The sequence below is a fragment of the Equus caballus genome, chromosome 22 (assembly GCF_041296265.1).
Source record: "Equus caballus isolate H_3958 breed thoroughbred chromosome 22, TB-T2T, whole genome shotgun sequence".
NCBI classification, from domain to species: Eukaryota; Metazoa; Chordata; class Mammalia; order Perissodactyla; family Equidae; genus Equus; species Equus caballus.
In genome coordinates, this window is record NC_091705.1 from 23,519,861 (window position 1) to 23,543,638 (window position 23,778).

The following is a 23,778-nucleotide window of genomic DNA, read 5'->3' on the forward strand; positions in this document are numbered from 1 at the left end:
AGGCAGGGGACTCCATCTGCAAGCCCTCCTGAGGCACTGGTGTCCCTGCCATCATCTAACGCCGACTTTCTCTCCGCAGGGATCTTCATTGCCCTGCTGCTGCGGTTTGACATCAGGTAAGCTGCAGAGGAGCCTAACCGTTCTGCAGGCCCCACAAGGGAGGGGCCTCCCGGGCGAGGGGTCCTCTGGGCTGCTTCAGCGGCTTTCAGGAGCCCAGACCCTCCACTCCCACAGCAGCCGTAGCCATTCTGATTTTATCTGCATTCAGGGGTTCTAAATGTTCAAAGAGCCTGTGGCAAAAAGAAAAAATTAAAAATCACAGGCCAAGAGAGTTAAACCCAGAAGGTCCTGGTGGTACCCGTAGTGCTTTCTCATCATGTGACCCTGGCAAGTGACCTGACCTTTCTGAGCTAAGGCTTCTCATCCTTCTGTTAGTGATAAACAAGAGCTCCGACCCCAGGATCACTGAGAAAGTCTGCAGAGAGCTGAGCACAGGCTGACCTCAGCAGCTCTGGGAGCAACCCAGCCTCAGGCACAGTTGTCATCATTATCATTGCTTATCAGCCCCGGGGCAGGTCACCCTGTCCCAGCTGCTCCAGCTGTTCCCACCCTCTCCCTACTCAGACTTCCGGTCCATTGTAGAAAGTGAGCACTAGGGAGGGGGAAGGGGGCTAACCTGGGTCACCACTGAGAAAAGGTGGTCCTGAGCTGGGGCACCTGGGCAGGTGGGCCTGCCGCTAGCAGGTGGTGCTCAGTCATCCCAGAGGAGGGCTTGCTGTGTGTGCGCTTCATTTTGAGGTGGTTTTGAACTTTTCTTAATCTCCTTGTACCTAGTAATTGCAAAAACAGTACTAGTGTTGACAGTGGTACTGAGAAACTCAGTGCCAGCGTCACTGGAATCCAGTTTGCATGTGAGACTTTTCCGCACTCACATACATGCGGGTTATTCGGGTAGTGCCACACTGGACCTCATGAGCACGCGGGCTTACAGACGCCTGTGGAAGGGACCTGGCCAGGTTGTAAGCAGACGCACATCTGTGCCAGCTGCTCTACTCCTGGCTGTCCAGAGGTCAGAGGGAGAGAAACCCACGAGAGTCCCCGGGCCATTTGCTGGAAACACAGATTGAGCTGCCAGCGCCCTGAGGGGCAGAATCTCATTCCTGGCCTGGACTTTTAGGATAAGCAAGCCCTTCAGAGCTGGTTCCAGAATCTGAGCAACATTCCCGAAGGGAGTCAGTTGCACCCCAGGCTTCACCACAAGATAGCTCTCAGTGTACTCAGCTCCAGGCTCAGAAGCAGCCAGGGCCAGGAGAGAAGAGGGTCAGAAGTACTTGTTCATTCCACAGATGTTGCTAGGCACTGTCCCAGGTGCTTGGGACACAGAGGTCATGATCTGGCGTTGTAAAGGGAAGTCCTGTAATGGCAATGCCGGCTCGCCAGTGGTTCAGCTGTTCTGCAGCTGCTCTGGGCTGAGTCTCCTCCAGGAAGCCACTGGCATTGTCTGCGTGTAGTCAGCTTCTCATCAGCGTTTACCACAGGTTGCTGGACTGTTAGGTTGTCCGCACCTAAAAGTAGTAACGCGGTGTTACGGTTTGTGTGTGAGTGTTTCTCAAAGCACGAGCCACCTTAGCAGTTCACCTGAGCCGTTCTTCAGAGTGCAGATTCCCAGACCTTGCAGACCCGTTAGACCAGGCTCCCTGGGAAATGGACCTGGAATTCTGGTGGTTCTTTACCAAGCTTTCCAGGTGACTTTATCCTGGCTGAAGTCTTCCGGCTCCTGTTCTAGGTTACAGCGTTTGCTATTCACCAGCCACCGGGGAGATGGCTCGTGGTTTTCCCATTTTGCAGATGAGTAAACAGGCTGAGAGACAGAAAGTGGCTTGTCCAAAGACACCTAGCTAGTGCGGTAGCAGAGTCCAGGCGCACCTCCAGACTCCTAGCCCAGAGCTGAGAGCTCCCCTCTACGCAGCCTCCAGGCTCTTCCCAGCTCCCACCCTCCGAAGGGCGGCTGCTGCTTCGGTACCTACATCTAATCCTCCTCCTCTTTCTCCCCACACCTTCCCTGAAGCTTGAAGAAGAACACCCACACCTACTTCTACACCAGCTTTGCAGCCTACATCTTCGGCCTGGGTCTTACCATCTTCATCATGCACATCTTCAAGCACGCCCAGGTGAGCAGGACTGTGCTCGGTGTAGCAGGAGTGCCTTCACTGCAAGTAACGGGGACTTACCGGGCTCATGTGTCACATACACAAACAATCCAGGGGTGGGTGCTGCCCAGTGGTGACAAAGCAGCACGTCTGTGATTCTCTTGGCCTTTCATCAGAGGTTGTGGCAAGGTGACTGCCTCTGCTTCAGGCAGCACATGCCCGTTAGTGGCAAGAAGGAGGATAAAGGTCACCAGCTGTGCCTGTTGCCTTCATCAGCAAGGCAGTGCCTTTCCTAGGACCCTCTCGGCAGATTTTTGCCCACATTTTATGGGTCAGATCAGTGTCACATGGCTGCAGCTGTGATGTGGCTAGGAAAAAGAGGATGTGGCTTCTCAGCCTCGGTAGTGGTGGCAGACAGAAGTACAGAATTGGAGTGGGTGTTGGGTGTTTCAGCCCAGTACCTGCCCCACCAGGTAAGTGACAGGGCCCTCCCCCCTTCTCCCACTCCCCAAGCAGGCCAGGCTCTGCCTCCTCTTCCCACCAAGATGGGTCCTGAGCTGCCACAAAATGAACCAGAGAGGGGTGGGGGCTAGGAGATGTCAGTGTGGCCTAGAGAAGGGAAGACTGGGAGGGGAGAGCAAGCAGACAGGGTTACTCTCTACTGGAGATAGGAGCACTTCCCATGTGCCAGGCTCTGCTCAGGACTTCCTGAGGGTCTTTGTGAGCACATGAGGGAACTGGATTTGAGGTGCCATATGGCAGGTGTGATGGAGCCAGAATTCAAACCTGCATCACGTGAAAACCAAGCCCAGGCTCTCAACCGCCAGCCATGGGAAAGGCGGTGTGGTGTGGAGGCTCAGGGAAACCTGGTGGGGATCCAGACTCCACCATCTGCTAGCCACGGGCCTCTGGGCAGGTTGCTGAAGTTACACTCTGTATTCCTCATTGATTCATAAAAACAGGAAATGAGGATAAATAATAGTAGCCACCGTGGGGTTGTTTGAGGATGAAATGAGTTAATATAAGTAAAGCACTCAGAACCATGTCTGGCCCAGGTAGTATTAGCTGTCATTATTGCTGTCCCCGCTCCATCTTCCTCTCTTCGTCCTCCCCGGGACACCAGCCGCAGAGGAGCCACCTTTGAATTAATCACAAGAGCTGTTTGTTGAGCAGTTACTCTGTTAGAGGCACTGTGCTGAACCCTTTTGTTCATTAACTCGTTTAGTCCTTACAGTATCTCCATATCTACAATATCTGTGGAATCAATGCCGGTATTACAGAAGGTCCAAGGTCGCCTAGCCCATAGAGAGAGAAACCAAGAAGCCACGGGGAGCCACCTCTCATTCACTTCTGCTCCAGACGGCCTCGGGAGCTGTGCAAGCTCAGAGTGGCATGCACTTGGCAAGGAGGTCACAGGAGTGATTGGACCTGATTGAGGGGATCAGCTTAGAGGCCTCTTGGAGGTCTCCCCCCTCAGTCTCCTGTTAGATTCCAAGCCCAGAACCGTTCCCTCGGCCGCCACCAGATGGCAGGCTTGCCTTCTGCCTGGGCTGGACTCTGGGCATCCCGTTGGCAGCTCTGACACAGGCCTGGGTAGAGGCAGGAGAGGTGGTCCTCTCTGTGCAGAAACTCTAACCAGAGAGAAAAAGAGGCTCCCCTTTGTCACACAGCAAGTCAGGCTGGGCCCCAGCGGGAGCCCTGGACTCCTGGCCCCAGGCCTGTGCTACTCTCCAGCAGTAGCCCAGCTGTTCTCCCCAGTCATCCAGGTGGGCATCTCCCTGAAAAGCTTTCTTGGGAAGGGATCCGAGACACCAAGGGAACCTGTTCAATGAGGTCCCGCTCCCTCTGCAAGACACACGCAGTCCCAGTGCCAGCAATTCCCTAGGTAGGGGTCACCTCTGCCTGTGTGGTCTTCAAGCATTTGGCCTCTACCAAAAACCCACTCCAAGCAGGGGCTAGCAGCCTCCTAGAAAGGCCCTTATTGATGATCCTCATTGTACTCATTGTACAGAGAGAGGGGAAAGACCAGAGAGGAAAGCAGTTTATCTGTGGTCACACAGCAAAGCCAAGGCAGGATGGAGAGCCAAGAGTCCTGACCCCCAGCTCACTGCCCCAAGTAGTACATCCCAGCCTCTCCTTAGCACTGACTTTCTTTGGAGAGGTTCCCTGGTGCCTTGAGAGGACAGAAAATCAGAGGCTTGTATCCCTCTGATAATAGTGAACTCATGGGAGCCGGCCCACTGGCACAGCAGTTAAGTGCACGCATTCCTCTTCAGCGGCCCAGGGTTCGGCAGTTTGGATCCCAGGTGTGGACATGGCACCACGTGGCAAGCCATGCTGTGGCTGACATCCCACATAGAAAGTAGAGGAAGATGGGCACGGATGTTAGCTCAGGGCCGGTCTTCCTCAGCAAAAAGAGGAGGATTAGCAGCAGATGTTAGCTCATGGCTAATCTTCCTCAAAAAAAAAAAAGTGAACTCACTGCCTCCCAAAGGACCCCTTCCCATAGGCCCCTGGAACCCCTCAGTGGCCACTGGCCCTCCAGTGAGGCAGGCCATGGGGGGCCAAACTTCTACCCACCCTCCCCGCAGGAAGCCCTCCTTTTTGCCCAGCCTGGCCTTGGTGAAGAAAATGCACTGGACTTAGAGAAAGGAACCTGGGTCCACATCCCGACCAACAGTGTGAGTTAGGGCAGATGCTTTTCCCTCTTCTGATCCTCAATCTCTTCATCTAGAAAATGAGAATGAGGAAGTCTGCTTTTCAAAGATTAAATTTTAATGTTCATATTTGTTTAATTTTATATTTCATTAATTTTTGCTTTTGCTTTCATTTTCTTTCTACTTATTGGCTGTTTCTTCTTTTTCTAGCTTCTTGATTTGAAAACTTAGATTATTTATGTCAAGTCTTCTAATAAATGCTCTTAGGATTATAAATTTTCCTCTGAATACTGCTTTGGCTACCTCTTACAAATTTAGGTGTGGACCTTTATCGTTGTGATTTCTGTCACTCTTGGCGCAAAGCCAGCTCATGGCAAAGGCCTGATGCAGTGGAAGAAGCTCAGCTGCCCATGTTCGAATCCCAGCTCAGCCTCTTACACACCCTGTCTGACCTTGAGCAAGGCATTTGCCCGTGTCTGAACCTCAGTGGCATCATCTGTAAAACTCAAAGCCCAGTACTTATGGTGTTAGTAGATTCAAGAATAGTATATATGGAGTGAGGGGGTTCACAGCCCACCATGGTCCATGCCCACAAATGGTCGGAAGGTCAGGCTCAGGGGGGCTGCGGAGCCCTGTTGTCTAGCCAGGCACTGGCTTTGCCTTGGAGTGACGTCTCCTCACCCTCACCCTAGTCATCTCCAGGTCACCCTGTCGACTTTGTGAGCACCATGAAGGAGCCATTCGCGTAGTGTTTACCAGGCCCTCTTAGTGGCAGGAATATAGCAGTGAACAGGACAGCTGTGGAGCCTGCCCTCATGGAGCTCACAGCCCAGCAGGAGAGAGACTCGTCTGTAATGGCACGGGGATGTTTCGTTCCAAATTGCCAGAGAATGCTGTGAAGGATTGCAGGGCCCCAAGTGTGTGCAACAGGAGGACCTGACTCCATGCAAATGAAGGTTTCCCCACGGAAGTAACAGCTGAGCTGAAGTCTGAAGGAGGAGGAAACTAGGCAAAAGGGGGAAGAGCATCCCAGAAACTCTGCAGGCAGGGGTCCTATGGCTGGTGGGGACAAGGACTACCAAAATGAGGCCAGTGTGGCCAGAGTAGCACAGGTCAGGTGAGGTTGGAGAAGAAAGCAAGGGTCACATCTCATGGGGACTTCAGGCCACTGGGAGCATAGGCGGCCATGGAGGGGTGAACAGTAGAGTGACGTTCAACTTTCAGTTGCTGCAAGGAAAAGAATGGCTTTAGAGTCTAGTATGCACAAGTTTCAGTCCACAGTGTACTAGACGTCAGAGGCCTGAGCTGTCCCCTCTCCTCCCGAAGCGTCGGCCTTCCTCCTGTACACAAGGTAGACGGTCATGAGGGATGCAGAGATGGACTGAAACATTCCCTGGGAGGCCTGAGCTCAGGGCACACAGCAGGTGCTCCATGAACAGGGCCTGTTAGTATAATTGTCCTGTCCTTCAAACCTAGCTTCACCAGGAGTCTCACCGTGGGCTCGGCCCAGCCCACCTGGACATGAATCCCGGCAGAGCCAGTGACCAGCTGCATGACCTCAGCACAGGCCACAGCAAGTGCTCCATACCTAGCAGTTAATGTCCTCGTCATCACTGTCATTATAACAGCATCTCCTGAAATTTGTTAAAAATGCAAACTTCCAGCCCCAGAACTAGGGAAGCATGGTTTCTGGGAATAGGACCAACCCAGGAGGTTGCAGGTTTGACCCTGATGTCCCAGCTGATTCGTACTCTGCCAGCCAGACTCCTGGGGACTCCTAAAGCCCAGCATACTCGAGTTTCTTTGGGTTTCGTGCATTCCCCACCGTGGAGGAGCAGCCCTGGTGTGGGAGTCAGGAGCCCCAGGTTCAGGCCCAGCCACTGACGCTCTGTGAACCTAGGCAGTCACAGTAACTCAGCCACACCCAAGAGAGGGTTGGAGTGATGAGCGTGGCCCTGAGCAGGTGTCCTGCCCAGCATTACCTCACCAGCCTATGTCCTCTCTCAGCCTGCCCTCCTGTACCTGGTCCCTGCCTGCATCGGCTTTCCCATCCTGGTGGCACTGGCCAAAGGAGAAGTGACAGAGATGTTCAGGTAAGAGGGGGCAGGGGGCAGATGCCTGCATAGCACAGGTGCATCTGCAGGCAGCTGGTAGAGCCGGCCGGGGCTGTTTGTACATGTCTCCAGAGGAACAGCCCCACCCCTCACCCTTTCCGCCAACATGTCGGTGCCTGGCCTGTGAGCACCAGGGGGAACACTTTCTGTCCCCTTTCTGTGGGCCAGGAACAGGAGAGGGCAAGGTCTTGGGGCTCTCTAGGCAGCCCCCACACCCAGATTCCAGCTGGGTCTTAAAAAGGGACTGGCTGGTGTAGATTTCCACCTGAGCCACCCTCCTGTCAGGAGCCTGGGGTTCCCAGCCTGACTCTGCCACCATGTGACTTCAGGCATGTCCTTCCTCTCCCCTGGCCTCAGTTTTCACATGTAAACATTAGGGGGACCCTTGTAATCCACAGCTAACTGGTCTTTCTCTGTCTGGGTCACACACATACCCCTTCCCCATAGCCGTGTGCACACCCACCACACCCTGCGCACTGCCCCATCCACACCCTAAGGCCTGCGTGACTCCAACAGGTGTTGCTCCCCAGCCCCGCTGACCCTGCCTCCCAGGACCCAGAAATAACTGCCAGCTGCAATTGAAGCTGCCCTCTCAGGGGCCTTCCACCCAGCTCCACCTGCCTGGCCTCCAAGTTGCTCCTCAAGCGCCTGCCAGGGCTTTCTGTGCACCTGGCTGCCTGCAGGGGAGCCTGTGACTCACCCCTCCCCTGGATCTGCCTCTGCCCTCCCTGCCCTGCCTAGAAGCCCCAGGCTCCCAGCCTGCCTGCCCGCATCTCCTGGCCTGGCAAAGCCCAACTGAGGCAAGGCTGAGGGGGCGAACTTGGGGCAGACCTGGGGGAGCTTTAGGGGCAGGGATGGGACCTGATGCCTGCCCTCAGCACCGCCCCTCACCCTCCTCTGACTCTCATCCACTCTCACCCCCAGCCCCCTACCCCTTGGGGTGACCTCCCCAGGTCCAGGCCTGTTAGGTCCTCATGGGTCAGCTCTGAACACCTCCAGCCAGGGCAGAGGGTGGCCCCCACCCACTTGCTGCATGGTTTCCCTAAACGTTCTGCCATATGGGCACTGTGCCCTCCTTTCTGCCCCACCCCTCAGCAGGGTCTGAGGTGGGGGCGAAAAAGCAGGTGATCTCTCTTCTCTTTCTGTCCATCTTTCTCCTTAATCCTCAACCTTGCCCTTTCTTTACTTTTCCCTTTGTTGGCACTCCCCTTTTTTATTCATTTCAAAGTTCCACAGCTACGAGAGGGAGAACCCCTTCACACCCCAGCCACCCTACAGACGCCAGCTCGGTCACACACATTCAAAGACATCTTTGCACCTCAGAGCAAATGCGTGTGTGCGGGATCTTGCACAGATGGTGGCATTCTCAGAGCATTCTGCGTCTTGATTTTTCACACAACAGTGTGTCTTAGAGGTGTTTCTGCAGCAGCACATATACATCTAGAACGTCCTCGTTCTTTCTCACAGCTGCATAGTGTCCCCTATGTAGGTTCATCTTTTCTTTTTTATTCTCCAAGTAATACCGGCTCCTTTCCACAGAGTCGGAAAGTGCAGAGATAGAGAAAAATAGGTCACAGTTCTGCTCCCTGCTCCTTGGAAGGGAAGTCTCTGTCCTCCCTCGGTCTTTTCCTCTCCATCTCTTTTTTCTGTCTCTCTGTCTGTCTCTCACACAGCTACGAGTCCTCGGCGGAAATCCTGCCTCATACCCCGAGGCTCACCCACTTCCCCACAGTCTCGGGCTCCCCAGCCAGCCTGGCCGACTCCATGCAGCAGAAGCTAGCCGGCCCTCGCCGCCGGCGCCCGCAGAATCCCAGCGCCATGTAATGCCCAGCGGGTGCCCACCTGCCCGCTTCCCCCACTGCCCCGGGGCCCAAGGTAGGGCAGACTCCCCAGCCCCAGTGTACGGGCCAGGGCGCATTGCCAGGGGCTGGCGGCACGAGGCAGCTCCTCCACAACCTCCAGGCAGTCCGTGCGCCCAGCCCAGGGACAGGCAGCAGGGCAACCCCTCACCTCCATGTCCTCGCCAGTAACGCGGGGGCTCACGCGAGAGAGTGGCTGTCGACAGCCCTTGTCAAAACAGTGGTAGTACTGTTACCGCTCGCTGTATATATATAAGCTTGGGCAAATCACTTTCCTCGTTTGGAGCCTCACTTTGTTCATCTGTAAGTGGGCACCTTCCTGCCTCACAGGTTGACCTGGTGAGGAAATGTGGGTATTGTCCTTGGCGTGATCTCAGCTGCTCAGGAGTAGAGCCTGTAGTAAGCTAAGCCAGGGTATATGCCCTCAAGGTGGCACCTTGCCACTTGCCAGTAGAGCAACCCCCTGCCTGCCCACGCCCCTGGGGCCAAGCTGTTTGACTCCTGCCATGTGCCCTGGGAGGCCGCCCCTCTCCCATAGCCTCATCCTGGCTGCCCTTTTTTCCCCCATTCTCTCCAGCAGAAGGTCCAAGAAGCTTAAAATTGCTCCGCACAAGCCCAAGCCCAGCCTCGTCCATTTGCCGCTGTCCTTGCCGCCCCTGGCCCCATGGGCACAGAGAAAGCAGAGCAGCCTGTCTGAGGAGGGCACACAGTGGGCCAGGGCCAAGTGCTGGGAGATGCTGGGCTGTGGGTGCGGGGCTGATGTTCCTCGTGAGCCCAGGGGTTTCTTGGGATGGTGGGGAGGCGGGGCACAAAGATTCTCCTCTCACCCTCCTCTAAATGTGGTGTTTTTATTGTTTTGTTTCTTGGTCAGTTATGAGGAGTCAAGCCCTAAGGATCCAGCGGCAGTGACAGAATCCAAAGAGGGAACAGAGGCCTCAGCATCAAAGGGGCTGGAGAAGAAGGAGAAATGATGCGGCTGCTGCCTGACCCTCTGAGGGCCAGACCAGACAGGCAGGGATGGACCAGCACAGGCCTGCACAGGCAGAGGCCCCAGGAGGCCCAGCAGCTCCAGCAGAGGGGCGCATGTGGCAGGATCCCTCCAGCAGGGCCTCTGGGGCCTGCCTCCCTCTCCCCCTTCTCTGGCCTCCCTCTGCCCTCCCCATCCCCTGCAGGCAAAGGAAGCCCCCAACTTCGCCCACCCCCAGGTGCCAGGTGGGAAATGTGGGTCTGATTTTTAGATTTTTGTATTGTGGACTGACTTTGCCTCACATTAAAACTCATCCCCTTGCTCAGGCAGGCCACTGCGCTCCTGGAAGGGTTCTGCACCCAGCATCTTGCATTGGGTTTACGATCTCCCCCCCAGAAACTTTACTGTAAGCCCATTCCTGGGGACTTCCTGGTGGACCATCACAACTCGGCTCGAGGGAGGCCCTGACCTCTGGGCCCCTCCATCCTCCTGGATGCCCACCCAGTGGCCAGGGTGCCAGCTCAGTACCCCAAGGCACCCCCTGGCCAGCAGAGGGGGCCCATGAGCCCTCCTCTCCCCCCAGCCATCCAGTTTTCCTCACTACCTTTCTCCCAACACTTGGAGGCAGTGAGGGTGTTGGACCGGTGCTGGTTGTTGAAAGGTGGGGTGGGTGGGTGTCAAGTGGCTGACCTGACTCAGCAAGGGGACCAGTATCTGAAAGCCACAGAAATGGGCAGGGCCTCATGGGTCCCAGGCTGACTGGAGCCAGCTTCCCTGGTCCCGATGTCCATATGGCTCCAGCTGGAGAATGCTGGACTCTAGGTCGCTCTTGAGATCAAGGCCCCATGGCTCCCATTCTGCCCATTCTCGAGGTTCTTCCAAAATGACTACCGCAAGGCCAGAAGGATCCTTCTTCTAGGAGCCACCCCTCTCCCCACAGCAAGGCCAGTCACAGCACAAGGGTCCGGGCTCCCAGAGACGCTGGAATGGGAAGGGATTAGGCCCAGTGCTTCTGAGGGGCCATCTAGGCCTGAGAGCTTGAGGTCCCAGAGCCAGAGTTTCTGCAAGGTTTGCGGAAGACAGCGGCCCTGGCCTGCAGGAGAGCCCCCTGTGGACCAGGCGAGCAGTAGGTACAGCACTCATCCACCTGCCTGGTACAGGGTCACTGGATGGAGAAACAGGCGGGAGGGGGTGGCCACTGGCCTGAGATGGGCCTTCAGCTCCCAGCCCAGGGCTCTCCCTTGCCCAAGCCGCAGGTTCAACAGCTGGAAATAACAGTCGCTTCCAGACAATTTGGAGGTAGCTGAAGGATAAGTATGAGCAGAGAATCAGAAGTACTGTTGCAATGCTCGCACCCGGTACTGAGTGTTACATGTACCGAGCACCTCAATACAGGATTTCGCTGAATTCTCAGTCTTGGGCTGTAGCTGCCAGTATTCGCTCCGTTGTGCAAATGAGAGAATCGAGGCAGTTTGCGCGTAGACATGGAGTCCATCTCAAGCAATCTGAGTGGAATTCAAGAGTTCCTAAGGACTATGCAACTTCTTTCCAAACCCCTGGGCCTGAGTCACGGTGGCTGGTGTGCTGGGCACCTTTGAGCCAGCCACCCAACTTCTCTGGGCCTACGAGTCTACAGAAAGGAAAGAAGCATAGGGAATCTCAGGCTTCTCTCGGCCAGGGGAGGTCCCTTTCAGGGGCTTCTCGGATCCCTGCCGACTCCAGCCGCCTCCAGAGGGGAGGCCGTGTGGTCCTGGAACAAGGCCTCTCTGAGGGCAGCAGATGGGGCAGGCAGCCCAAGCACACAGCGCGGTTGGCTCTGCGGCCCAGAGCCCACAAAGGCCTCATTGAGTCACCGCCGGCCCCCGGCTGAGGCTGAGGTGGCAGTGGCGCCGGGCGCCTGCCACCTAATGACCGTCCTGGCCTGGCCAGATGTTCCACAGACCTCGGCAGCGGCCATCCAGGGCCCGCCCGGCCAGCCGGCACCGCAGAGGCCACTCTAATTCCAATTAACCAGCTTCAGCTGAGCAAACAGCGGGCAGCACGGCCCAGCCCGGGCGGTAGGCCCGGCCCGCAGAGCCTCCGAGTCTAGACTCCAGATGTGAACCGCCACCGCCAGAGTCCCATGGAAAAATGGCAGCAGGCCGGGCACGGATTGGGCCTGCACGCCGTGGAGAGGCGGGGGTGGGTGGCTGGCCAGGGCCCTGGGTGGGCCTACTGCCAGCCTCACCCCAGGGTGGGGGTGCGTTCTTGGGAAGCTGCTGCAGCGCTCCCGAGTTCTGCCCCTCATTTGTCAGGTGTCCCTCTTTGTGGCCTCAGTCTCCCTTGACTACAGCGGAGGGGAGGGGGCTCCAGGGGGAAGGCCAGCCCTGCTGGGAGTCCCTCTCAGGGTGAATAGACACTCCGTCTCATTTGTATCTAACGTGTCTAGCATCCTGCTATGTATGTTAGAAATATTTATGTAATCGTTACAACAACCCTGTGAGGTAGGTACCATCATTTTTACAGATCAAGGAAACTGAAGCAGAGAGACATTAAGTGCCCCGGCGGGAGGGGGCTGTTGAAACAGGGTGCCTGGCTTCCAGGACCTTGATGTTCATCAGAGGTGCTGTTTGACATACATCAGGACACTAGATTGTGGTTCCCTTTCTTGGGGGCGGTGTTGGAGAAGTTCAGCGTCTGAGGGAGAACTGGCTGCACAAGGCGACTGGGGCAGGCCTGCCCACTCTGTCCTGTTTCCTTAGCTGTGAAATGGGTAAGACTCCCTTCCAAGCGGGGCTCCAACTTTGGGGGGTAAAGCCTTGAGATGCCCTTTCAGACCTCAGCCCCAGGTATGAGGTGGGCTTAGCACAGCGAGGAGCACAAGCCAAGCGCCCGCCCCGGAGCTGAAGCTGTGATCGGGGAGACAGACTTGAAATGGCTGAATAAACGGATACGGTAAAGTCAACGATAATGTCAAGACCTAAGGCAGGAGAGGTGTATATGGCTCCCGCAGCCCTGTCTGGGTGAGACCCAAGGAGGTCAGAGTCCTGCTGTCCTGCCACAAGTTGGGAAACAGAGTTCACCCCAAAAAGGGCAAGACTAGCCCGGGGGTCTCCTCAGGAGTGGATACCAGAGATGGGGCTGCTGCGCCCTGCCCGCCCCGCTCTCCCGCGGCTAGGCTTCCCGCCGCGATTGCAGGCCGGGTCGCGGGAGGCGGAGGCTGCGGAGGGGGCGGGAGGAGGCTGCATCCTGCCCGGGTGCGTCAGGAAGGGCCGAGCGGGAAGGAAGGCCCCACCCCCACCCCCGGCGCGGCCACACCTGGGCTCTCCGGGCAGGCAGGGGGGCCCAGGCCGGCGCCTGGCTCCAGCGAGTCTGGGCCGCCTCCTCGCGCCGCCCCGTGGGGCCGCCAGATGGGCCTGCCGCCCGCCCAGCGACGCAGGCAGGAAACGGCCGCCGGGGCTGCCAGGAACGCGGCCGCGCGAGGCGGGGCGGGGCGGAGCCACGTGGACACGCCCCCGGGGAAGGGCCGGGCGACCGGGGACCTGGAATCCCGGGTCTGCCGCCTGCTAGCTCGGTTTCCTTCGGCAAATCACCTCTCTGTGCCCCAGTTTTCACAGCATAAAACGGAGCTGCTTATCCCAGCTCGTTTCTTGGCTTTTTTTTTTTTTAAAGATTTTATTTTTTTCCTTTTTCTCCCCAAAGCCCCCCGGTACATAGTTGTATATTCTTAGTTGTGGGTCCTTCTAGTTGTGGCATGTGGGACGCTGCCTCAGCGTGGTTTGATGAGCTGTGCCATGTCCGCGCCCAGGATTCGAACCAACGAAACACTGGGCCGCCTGCAGCGGAGCGCAGGAACTTAACCACTCGGCCACGGGGCCAGCCCCTCCCAGATCTTTTCTTATCACTGTGATCGCAGGGTAGTTTCTTTGCCTCTTTTCCTTCGTTTTCTTACCTGGAAAGTGAGGCAACAGCGATGGGCAGTCTCCACTGGGATATAAACTCTGGGAGGGCGGGGCCTTTATTCCCACGTACCCCGTGGTAGCCCCAGCTCCTGCCCCAGCGCTGGAAAGATGACGGCTCTCAGTATTTGTGGAAAGATGACGGCTCTCAGTATTTGTTGAATGACCGGTTGAGTGTCCCATGTCTGGGCCAATCTTGGGGCCTGGGACATAGCAGGCGCTTGGTAAATGGACACGCTCACGTTATCTTGGGTCTACTGCTTACCAACGGTGTGGCTTCTCGTCTCTGAGCCTCAGTTTCCTCATCGACCTCATGGGTGGCTGTAAGGATTGAATGAAACAATCCATGGAGAACATATGGCAGGTCCTCAGATGATATTTATGGAAGCATCTACAAGATGTGTAAAAAGATATTTGAATAAACGTGTGGGCAAGGAATATACAAAGGAGCGGGGTGGCTTGAAGGAAATTTTTCCTGTATGTGTAATCTTTTGTATATCTTGTGTTTTTAAATTTTTGAGCCAAGTGAACGTATTTTTCAAAAACAGATAGAGTTGAAAATAAAAATAAACCCAAAAAGAAAGATTAACTATTATCTCCATCTGGCAAAGGAGGCATCTAAAACTCAGAGACAGTCCTTTCTAGGTCACAAAGAACTAGAAAATGGCAAAGATGAGATTTGAATGCAAATTTGTTGGACTTCAAATTAAATACAAAGAAGAGAAGAGGAAGCTCCCTGCCCTCATTGACCCTTCGTCACCACTTCCGGGAGGGGGTCCCAGTCTGAGCAGAGAGAAAAGGCCAGCAGAGTGAAGAAAAGAAAGGAGAGAGGAGGAAAGGGGAGCAGATCCCACCAGCCCAGGCCAGGGAGCGGAGGCTTTATCCTGAAGGCAGTGGGGAGCCAAGGAAGGATTCTCAGCAGGGGGGTGACATAGTTCTTCCTCAGCTTTACAAATGGAGAAGGCCAGGAAGTCATGGAGGGGACTCCAAGCCAGTGATGATGATGATGATGCTCTGAGTGATAAACAGGCAAGGACCCACTGGGTGCATGCACGGGAGAGACCGAGGACTCAAAGTGGGACAGAGGATAGACCCAGGGTCATCCAGATGTCCCTCTGCAGCATGGCAGGACCACAAACCCAGGAGTCTCGGCTCTACTTAGCAATTTCCTCTTTCTTAGAGGTTATTCAGTCTGCACCACTCCCACCCTTCAAATGTCCTAAGACCCCCTCCAGGTCCCTGGGTCCGGTCAGGTACCAGGAAGAAGCCTAAATTCCCAGCATCCCTGAGCTGAAGGGACCAGAGGGCTGAGAGTGCCAGGGATAGAGGACTGAGGTTGAAACAGAATGTCCCATGCTCCAGTGTTCTCAGAGCCAAGATCCTGTGATCCTGTTTGCACACACTTGTGTATGTGCCTGATGCCCCCACACGAGTGCAATGCGCCTCATGCAATGTACACACTTTGGGTGTGCACAAGGCACACATATGTGCCTGGGCAGACCTATATGTGTGTGAATCTGCACATGAGCCAGCCTAGGGGACTCATGCACACCCACCCCTCCTGGTGGAGGAGTCCAGTCTCTACCGGGCAGTGTAAACAGCCTTCTCGGAAGAGTGGCAGCAGCCACCATCACTGAGCATTTACTGTGCGCCGCCCCGCTCCAAGCGTTTCCATGCATTACATCCTTACCGCTCACGTCCCCCTCCACGTGGTGAGTCTCCATCAACAGATGAGGAAGTAAAGGCACAGAGAAGGACCTGCCCACACGGCAATAAGGAGCCTTCCCGAGCTCTGGGCTCCCAGGAGGCCACCACCCCCTTGTCATTTTTCCTGTCATTAAATACTCATTTATAAAACCTTTTATTATCCAGAAGCTGCATACACATACCTTGTAGAAAATTACAGTATACGTAAAAAAATGAAAAACTAAAACAGCATAACCCTGCCATCCAGAGGTCACTGCCATTAACACCTTAACTTAGATTTCAGACTTTTTTTCTGTTTATTATGTATTTTTTAACACAAATCATATCTGCAGTGCATACTATTTTGACATCTCTTTTCTTTCCACAGTTAACAACCTCCCCCTCCCCATTTTGGTCAGTTGTCATCACCTCATCAGGTACCCAGACAGCATCCAACCTCTTTGTCATTTTAAGACAGACCCAGTGAGACAAACAGCCCATCTGCATGTGAAGGCAGACCCCCCCGCATGGTGCCGGATGAGGCTCGCTGGGGTCTGCAAGGGGCCGTCCTCCCCTCTGCGCCCTGCCCTCCTCAAAGCTGTGGAGTGGCCCGGCCCTGTGCCTGCCTGGGACCAGCCCAGGGGGGAGGGAGCACCCCAGATAAGGCTGAGCCCCTTGGCGCTGCATTTAAGGCCTCCACGTGCCTCTCCCCCGCAGGCAGGTGCCCACCCCTTCTCAGGCTACCCCAGGGTCCAGCGGGGGCCCTGGAGTAGGGGAGGGGAGGTGGAGGCAGAGAAGACACACGTGTCACAGATGGTGGGGGAGTGGAGAAAACCCAGGGGGCCAAGGCTGGAGAGCCAGCTGCCGAGGTGTGGGGCTGGGGGAGGGGCCGAGTCGCCTTCTGCTGGCCCCAGGTCCTCTCCGCTTGACAGGTTCTCTCAGCAGCTACCGCTTGTGTGTGAAAGACAGCGTGTATTCTCGTGAGTGTCGGGATGGTCCAAGCGTGTGGGTGAGCGTGGGGATGCTGGAATCCTCTGTGGGATGGTGCTGTAGGTGGGTTTCTACCTGGTTGTGTTTGCTTCTGCATCTGGAACAAACTTGGTGTGTGTAAGTGTGTGTGGTTGTGAGAAGTTTGTGAGCAAGCGCCTGCACTGGTGGGGGTGAGAGAGAGAAGGTGAGAGGGAGGGAGGTTGCGTGCGTGCACTGCGGAAGTGTTCCGGTTGGTAAGATGGTGCTCGCAAAGGCTCTGCTTGTACGAGCTGGGGAACTCGTGCTGTTCGACCTTCTTTCTGCCCACGTGCGCGTGAGCCTGTGTGTTCCAGTGTCGTTCTATGGTCCACGCTCCCCTCTGCCTGGGTCACTCCGAAGCCCCAGTTTTCCCATCTGTAAAATGGGGGTACACAGTCACTGGTTATTGTTGCTGTTATTCCAATTACTATTATTATGTCTCTACCACCTGCCTCCTTTCAAAACACTGTCCAGTCCTTTCTGCTCCAGCCAAGTTGATGACACCTTTGTATCTTAAGCCTAAAACCTGCTTCTCCCAATGTGCCTGGCAACTATTTGCTAATCACCCAGGATTTACCTAACACGTATTTTACATGAATGAAAGAGCCATTCAGGGAGCAGCGCTGGAAAATGCCCGCACAGAGACGCTGATTTGTGCCCGTGCTGTGAAAGGCTCTGACGTTAACTGTTCAGGCCCGAATGTGCAGTGCAATCGGTGGGAAAGTTGCAACTGAGAAGGAAAAAAAGGGTTTTTCTTCCTTTAAAAAAATCTTTTTGTTTTCAATCTGTGTCTCTTTTAAGCCCCACCGGATGGAGATGTCCTAAAATAAGAAATTAAACAAGAGGGGAAATCCCATTATCTGTTTTTGTTAATGGGTCCCTCAGGAATCCACGGGGACCCCCTTCCCAGCTGCTGTGTGGTCCAGGCCTGAGAACACCAAGCCCCTGGCCCCACGGTCCACGCCCACCCACCACCCAGCCTGGGCAGCAGTTTCCCAGGATTCACATGGTAATGAAGGCATCCATCTTCTCCCAGACACACACTGGGCCCTCCGACCCTCCCAGGCCTCGCATAATGGCCCCCAGGGCTGGGGCCCCACCACCTGTTGGATTTTCCCAGGGAAGCGAGGGGGAGGGTGGAGAAGAGCTCCTCGTTCCCAGCCCCCAGCCACATTTGCCCCTGGTCCTGGGAGTCAGACAGTGAGAACGCCCATGTCCTCAACCCCTGTCCATCCTCGTCAGTCTGCGCCCTCAGCTTCCTCACCTGCAGAACTGGAGTCACGGTGTGGCTGGGAGGATACCTTTGGGAATGGTGCTAGGTGACAGGCTCAGGAACTGTGGACTGCGGACAAACGGAGAGTGCGACCAATGATAAACTCTCAGTAACCACCACTGTTCTACTCCAGACCAAGCAGAGCGGAGCACGTGTTGCATCATTGTCACGGTGCACCCCCACCGCAACCTTACCGGGTGGACCCTAAAACCCAGGGAAGATGGACTGTGTGCCCAAAGCCCCGTAGTCCCCAAAGCAGTGGAGCCATGATTTGAGTCCAGTTTGGCCCCCTCCCAGAGCCTGAAATCTTAACCACTCCGTTAGATCATTGCCGTCATTATTATCATCTCAATTATTGAATTAGATAATGATCCTGGAAAAGGCCAGACAAAAGTCCCTAGGGAAGCCAGGAAGGGAAGGAGACATGAATGTTACTGATCTCTCCCTAGGACTTGGCCAGAGCCTGACACACAGTAGGTACTTAATAACTGAGGAATGAAATACACATCTTTATTCTCAGGTCACAGAGGCTGTTTCCTCAACGCTTACAGTCGATCGAGCATCCGCTCTGTGCCAGGCCGGGCCCTGCCTGGTTTCACATTTCACCCACATTGCTTGTTCTATAACTCAGCAGGGCTGGACTTGTTATTCCTCCTTGGTCTATACCCTCCAGAAATCAAAATGCTCATGAATAAATAATTCCCCAAATAAATACTTAATTCCACCTTGTGATAAGTAACAGAGACGGAGGGAGGGGTGTGTGGGGGGGGGGCATTCACAGCAGGCGTCTGGGACCAGGGGTATTTACCAGTTACGGCAAGTAACAGAAAAATCAAAATCATTGCCTCTTTAGAAGGAATCTGGAAATATCACTGGATCCCCCCCACACACACTGCTGTTGCTGCTCCCCAGGCAGAAGATGCCTCTCCTGCCCCTGGTGCAAATCCAGCCCTCCTCTTAAACATTCAGAAGTTTTCTCTCTGCATTTATGAGTTTAGGGATAAGATTGAGGATTTTTTTTTTTTTTTTTGAGGAAGATTAGCCCTGAGCTAACTGCTGCCAATCCTCCTCTTTTTGCTGAGGAAGACTGGCCCTGAGCTAACATCCATGCCCATCTTCCTCTACTTTATATGTGGGACACCTACCACAGCATGGCTTGCCAAGTGGTGCCATGTCTGCACCCGGGATCCGAACCAGCGAACCCTGAGCCGCCGAAGTGGAACGTGGGAACTTAACCGCTGTGCCACCCAGCTGGCCCTGAGGATGATTTTACTTTTGTTTAGAGCTGATCTATATTTCCAAATTCTCTATAATGAATATGTTATCATTTTAAGCAGCTTTAATACAAGAAACACATTTTGATGAAAAAGCAAATCACACAGAAGTACATGCAACAAAAAGGGCAAAGCAAAAAAAAAAATTATACACCAATGTTACCTCAATAAAAAAATAATTAATTCAAAAAAAGGGGAAGTCCACCTTCAATCTGATTTTCCACCCCAACCCCAGAGGTAACCCCCACTACAGCTTGCGGGTGTCCCTGAGTATTTAGAAATTATATTCTAGAGAAACCTTGAAAACGTTATGCTACGTGAAAGGAGCCAGTCACAAAAGATCACATATTGTATTCTTCTATTTATAGGAAATTCCCAGAATAGGCAAATCTATAGAGACAGAAAAGTAGTAGATTAGTGGCTGCTGAGGAGGTTGGGGGAGGCGGGGGGAGATGGGGCGTGACTGCCAACAGGTATGGGATTTCTTTTTGTGTGATGAAAATTTTTAAAATGAATTGTGGTGATAATTGCACAAATCTTTGAATATACTAAAAACCGTTGAGTTGTACACTTTAAGTCAGTGAATTGTATGATATGTGAATTACATCTCAATGTAATAAGATATATATCTCAATATAATAATCATCCCAAAGCTGTTAAATAGAAAAAAAAAGTAAATTCTAGAAATGCTCTTGTCTCTGGGCCCCCAGCCCAGTGACAAGGCCTTCACTACCTCCAAATCCCACCCCCGACCTCCCCTCACCCCCACCCCACCCCCCCCGCCTTGCAGGTGGCTTTGACTGTGAGCAATCCTCAGGCCCAATCATGGGGCCAGGTGAATTTCTCCCACTCGTTAGTCACAGACGTCTCCAAACCACGCAATCTCAGAGTTGGAGAGAAACCAGGGACATAGCACTCTCCCTTAATCTCTTCTTGGTCCAGACCTCTCCCCTTTACACTTTCATTTCTTTTTTCTATTTTTTTTTTTTTGAGGAAGATTAGCCCTGAGCTAACATCTGCCGCCAATCCTCCTCTTTTTGCTGAGGAAGACTGGCCCTGAGCTAACATCCATGCCCATCTGCCTCTACTTTTTATGTGGGACACCTACCCACAGCATGGCTTGACAAGTGCTGTCATGTTCACACCCGGGATCCAAACCTGAGAGCCCCAGGCCGTCAAAGCAGAACATGGGAACTTAACTGCTGCGCCACCGGGCCAGCCCCCCATTTCATTTTTGATTAAGTAGTACATGCTCATGGCACAAAATTTAAAAAGTACCAGCCTCCCTCTTTTCCCCCTCAGAGGCAGCCACGGTGGCCAGTTTCCTAGTGAGATATAAGCAACACGTATACAATCTGCTTTCTTGTCTGTTTCTTCTTTTGTAAACACAAGGGGTGCAGTCAATGCTTACTGCTCTGCAACGTTTTGGTTTGGTCTTTTCTGGTTAACAATGCACCCTGGAGACCTTAGCGGCTCAGGGTGACAGGGAGCTTCCTCGTTCTGTTCTCTTTAACAGCCGCGTGTGCCCCATTCTATGGAGAGACCACCCTTTATTCAACGAACCCCCAGTGAGGGACATACGGGTCTTCCCAGCTTGCTGTTCCTCCTGTACCTGCAGCATTTCACACATTTGAGTGTATCCTTAGTATAAATGCCTGAGAGCGGGGGCGCTGTCTCATGATCTCCCAGGGCCACGTGGCATTTCGTAGTTGACTTAGCCATTCTCCTTTCCACGGGCATTTATGAACAAGGCTGCTAAGAACACTTCCTATCCTTCCACGCTCCTTTGGCAATGTGTTAGACGCTGTGGATCCTTTCCCTCCAAAAAAACACATCAAATTCACCCAACTTTGAAACCCACCCCAGGAGCCTCAAGGTTAGAAACTCTGAACTGAACCAACTGCTGTAATTATACAAATGGAGTAACACGAGCCCTCGAGGGGCAGGGCAGAGCCTCACACACAGTGGGGATAACCACCTTGCAGGGGTTGGATCAGAGTTGTCAAGATTCAGCACGAGTCAGGTCACAATCCTCCTCTGCTCAAAACCCTCCCCTGGTTCCTGTCTCACGCAGAGTAAAAGCCAAAGTCCTCACTGTGGCCTACGTGGGCCTACATGATCCAGCTATGCCCCGTGCCCCAATATCTCCCTGACCTCCCTTCCTAGCACCCTCCTCCTTGCTCACTCAGCTAAAGTCGTATTGACCTCTTGAACTCACCAGGCACACTTCTGCCTCAGGACCTTTGCACTGGTTGTGACTTCTGCCTGGAATATTTTTCCCCTAATAGCTGGAGGAAGTGAGAGAAAAAGTTCTTTACTGAAATATCACCTTCTCAGAGAGGCCTTTGCTGACCACCACCACCCGCATTTAAGATTGAACCCACCCCAACCCCAGCCCTCCCTATCCCTCCTTTCCTGACTTCTTTTTCCACATAATATTTATCACCAGACGAGATAACATATATTGCACTTACGCTGTTCACTGTGTGCTCCCTTCCCCAAATATAAACCACCACCGCCTACCCCCGCCAGGACGGGGACTTCTGTTACTTCTGCTCCCTATGACACCCCAGTGCTGGAGTGCAGCGGTTGCTCCACAAATATTTGCCAACTGAATGAAGGAATGGCGTTTGCAAAGAGCTTAGCACACAGGAAGCCAAAGGAGCTGTGGTCTGTGGGAACCACAGTCTCCAGGATCCTGGACTCCAACCCAGCCCTGCCACATACTTGCTGCGACCTTCGCCGAGTCACCTAGCACTCAGGCCCTCCGTGTTCCTCGCCCCTCCATTGGAGGTGTTACTCAGAGCACCTTGCGCGAGGGTGGCTGTGAGAACAAAATCAGAGAACGGTTGAATAAACGTCAGCCAGCACGCTGCTGCCAGGACGGTGGTGGTGCTGGTGATGCAGCCGGGGCGGGGGGCTGCGCTGACACCTTCGCGTGCAGGACACCGCACTGATACACACGGGGAGGGGCGTTCACACCAGGTTCCTGAGATGTCTTTCTGGTACTTCACAGCAAGACGGTGGGACGGTTGGGGTCGGAGGGTACAGGGGCTCGCTAGTAGTTAAACGCTTCGACCAGAGAAGCCCTCAGTCCCTGTCCCCGGCGGCCCCTGCCCAGTTGCCCCCGGCGATGGCCACACCAGCCGCACCTTGCTCCAGGCCCGCCCCCAGCAGCCGCAGGGGAGGGCGGCGGGAAGGCGAGCCGAGTTTTCCCAGGCTCCCCCCTCCCGCGAACATCTGGCCGCAAACATCTGCCCTTAGCCTTTGTCGCCCGGCCCCAGGCCGGCCTCGCACCCATCTGCCGCCGCCCGCGGCCCCCGCCCATCTGCGCCGCTCCCCCGGGGCGGTTCCCGGCGCCCTCGCCCCCGCACGCCGGGCTCGGTTCCCACGGGCCGAGCGCGGGAAGCCGGGGCGGCCCATCTGCCCGGCGCAGCGGGCCCAGCCCCGGGTGGCCCCGCGGCCCCGGGGCCCCACGCCCAGGAATGTCTTTCGGGCGGGTGCGCGTCCCCAAAGCCCGGGGTGCGGGGCCCCGCCAGCTCGGCCCCAAGTCACGGCCAGTGGCTGCGGGAGCAGAGGGCCACCGCGCCGCCCCCGCCTCCTCCCGCAGGGCCCTTGGCCAGCCTACCCGCCGCCCCCGCCCCCGTCTCTAGCCCCCAGCCTGGACCTGCGCTGACCCTTCTGCCTGGAAATGCCCCTTTCCCTCTTGCTCGCCTGACTTTGTTTTATGAAATGTAAGAACGACCGAGGAATATTCCCAACGCCAGAGCTAATACCCGGGCAGTTGGCTGTATCGCTCCCCTCCCGTCTTCTTTAAAGAACAACGTCACAGACAGTGCTAGCTTCTTGTCACCTGTGCCCCTGCCACCCTTCCACCCCCACCTAGCATCCTGAGTCGGGCCTGTTTCTTATACTTTTACTCACGGAAATCTATTAGTATTGTTTGTGTGTGTGTTTAAATTTTTTTAATTTTTTTTATTTTAAAAAATCCTTCTGCATTTTCCCTAAGCAACATATTTTTTGCATGTATGCAGAAGAATGCACGTAGGTCTCGCTGTGTCCCACGGACTGCCGTGTCCTGCTCCGCCGTCATGGTCTTTCCCTGCTCTCCTGTTGTTGGACAAGCCCGTAGTTTTCAGCGCCTTGCTGCTATCGGGACGGCTGGCACGTCCTTGCGCGCGTCTTTGGCATCCAGGGTGCGGGACTTTCAGGGTATGTCCGTGGGAGGGAATTGCTGGGTCAGAGGGTGTTCCGATGTTCGTTTTTACTCAGTACGGCCACACTGGGCTCCCAAGTGCTCACACCAGTTTACACACTCACCAGCTGTGGATGAGTTGTTTCCCACATCCGCATCACATTTTATATTATTGAACTTTGAAGTTCTTGCAGTCTGATGTGGCAACTGTGTCCTGTGAAATCCCAGATATGCAAACACCGGGGCTCAGGAGCACCTGCCTCACCCTTGCTCACCTTTTATTCATGTCAGCTGGCTATCACCTCCTCCTATGAGAAGGCCCCCCTGACTTCCCTTAGCTGACTGGAGTCTCTCTCAGGCCACGCCTCCAACAGCCCCTTGTGCTCCCCCATCACAGCACTGGGAGCTGGAGGGGGACTGCCTCTCCCACCAGACCACGAGCTCCCCAAGCAGGGACCATGTCTGCAGGCCAGCAAGCATGTTGCGAGGAGTACGAAGGTGGCTTCATCTACTTAGAATAAGGGGCTTCTCTTTCTAATGCCTACAGAGTGCCCCCTTGGGATGGCAGCCGCCCATCTATGGATGGCATCTGGGTCCCCAGCGTGGGGACACAGCAGCCAGGAACCAACCACCTGGCCAGGGTTGTTTGTTCCATTT

General features: G+C 54.7%; 1 protein-coding gene and 1 long non-coding RNA gene across 5 annotated transcripts in view; one reads left to right on the forward strand and one right to left on the reverse strand.

Annotated features, from left to right (window-relative positions):
* Positions 1 to 10,110, forward strand: part of HM13 (histocompatibility minor 13) — a 40,318-nt gene extending 30,208 nt beyond the window's left edge. The window contains exons 9-13 of one of the 4 annotated variants that reach the window (XR_289256.4): positions 80 to 116; positions 2,069 to 2,171; positions 6,815 to 6,900; positions 8,595 to 8,796; positions 9,652 to 10,110. Coding sequence is in view for 3 of the 4 variants with exons in the window: in XM_001499604.5 (XP_001499654.1) it covers positions 80 to 116; positions 2,069 to 2,171; positions 6,815 to 6,900; positions 8,595 to 8,741; positions 9,652 to 9,751 (473 nt within the window). In the remaining variant the exon portion in view is untranslated. Of the gene's footprint in view, positions 1 to 79; positions 117 to 2,068; positions 2,172 to 3,375; positions 5,084 to 6,814; positions 6,901 to 8,594; positions 8,797 to 9,651 lie in introns of those variants that run through there. The other 3 variants (XM_001499604.5, XM_005604548.4, XM_070247576.1) reach the window with 3 other exon arrangements.
* Positions 10,111 to 15,530: 5,420 nt separating this feature from the next.
* Positions 15,531 to 22,062, reverse strand: LOC102148686 (uncharacterized). The gene is made up of 4 exons (XR_289257.4): positions 21,654 to 22,062; positions 21,145 to 21,214; positions 17,644 to 17,721; positions 15,531 to 16,754 (listed from the first exon to the last, which is right to left on the reverse strand). It is a non-coding gene; the product is annotated as an uncharacterized lncRNA (long non-coding RNA).
* Positions 22,063 to 23,778: the final 1,716 nt, after the last annotated feature.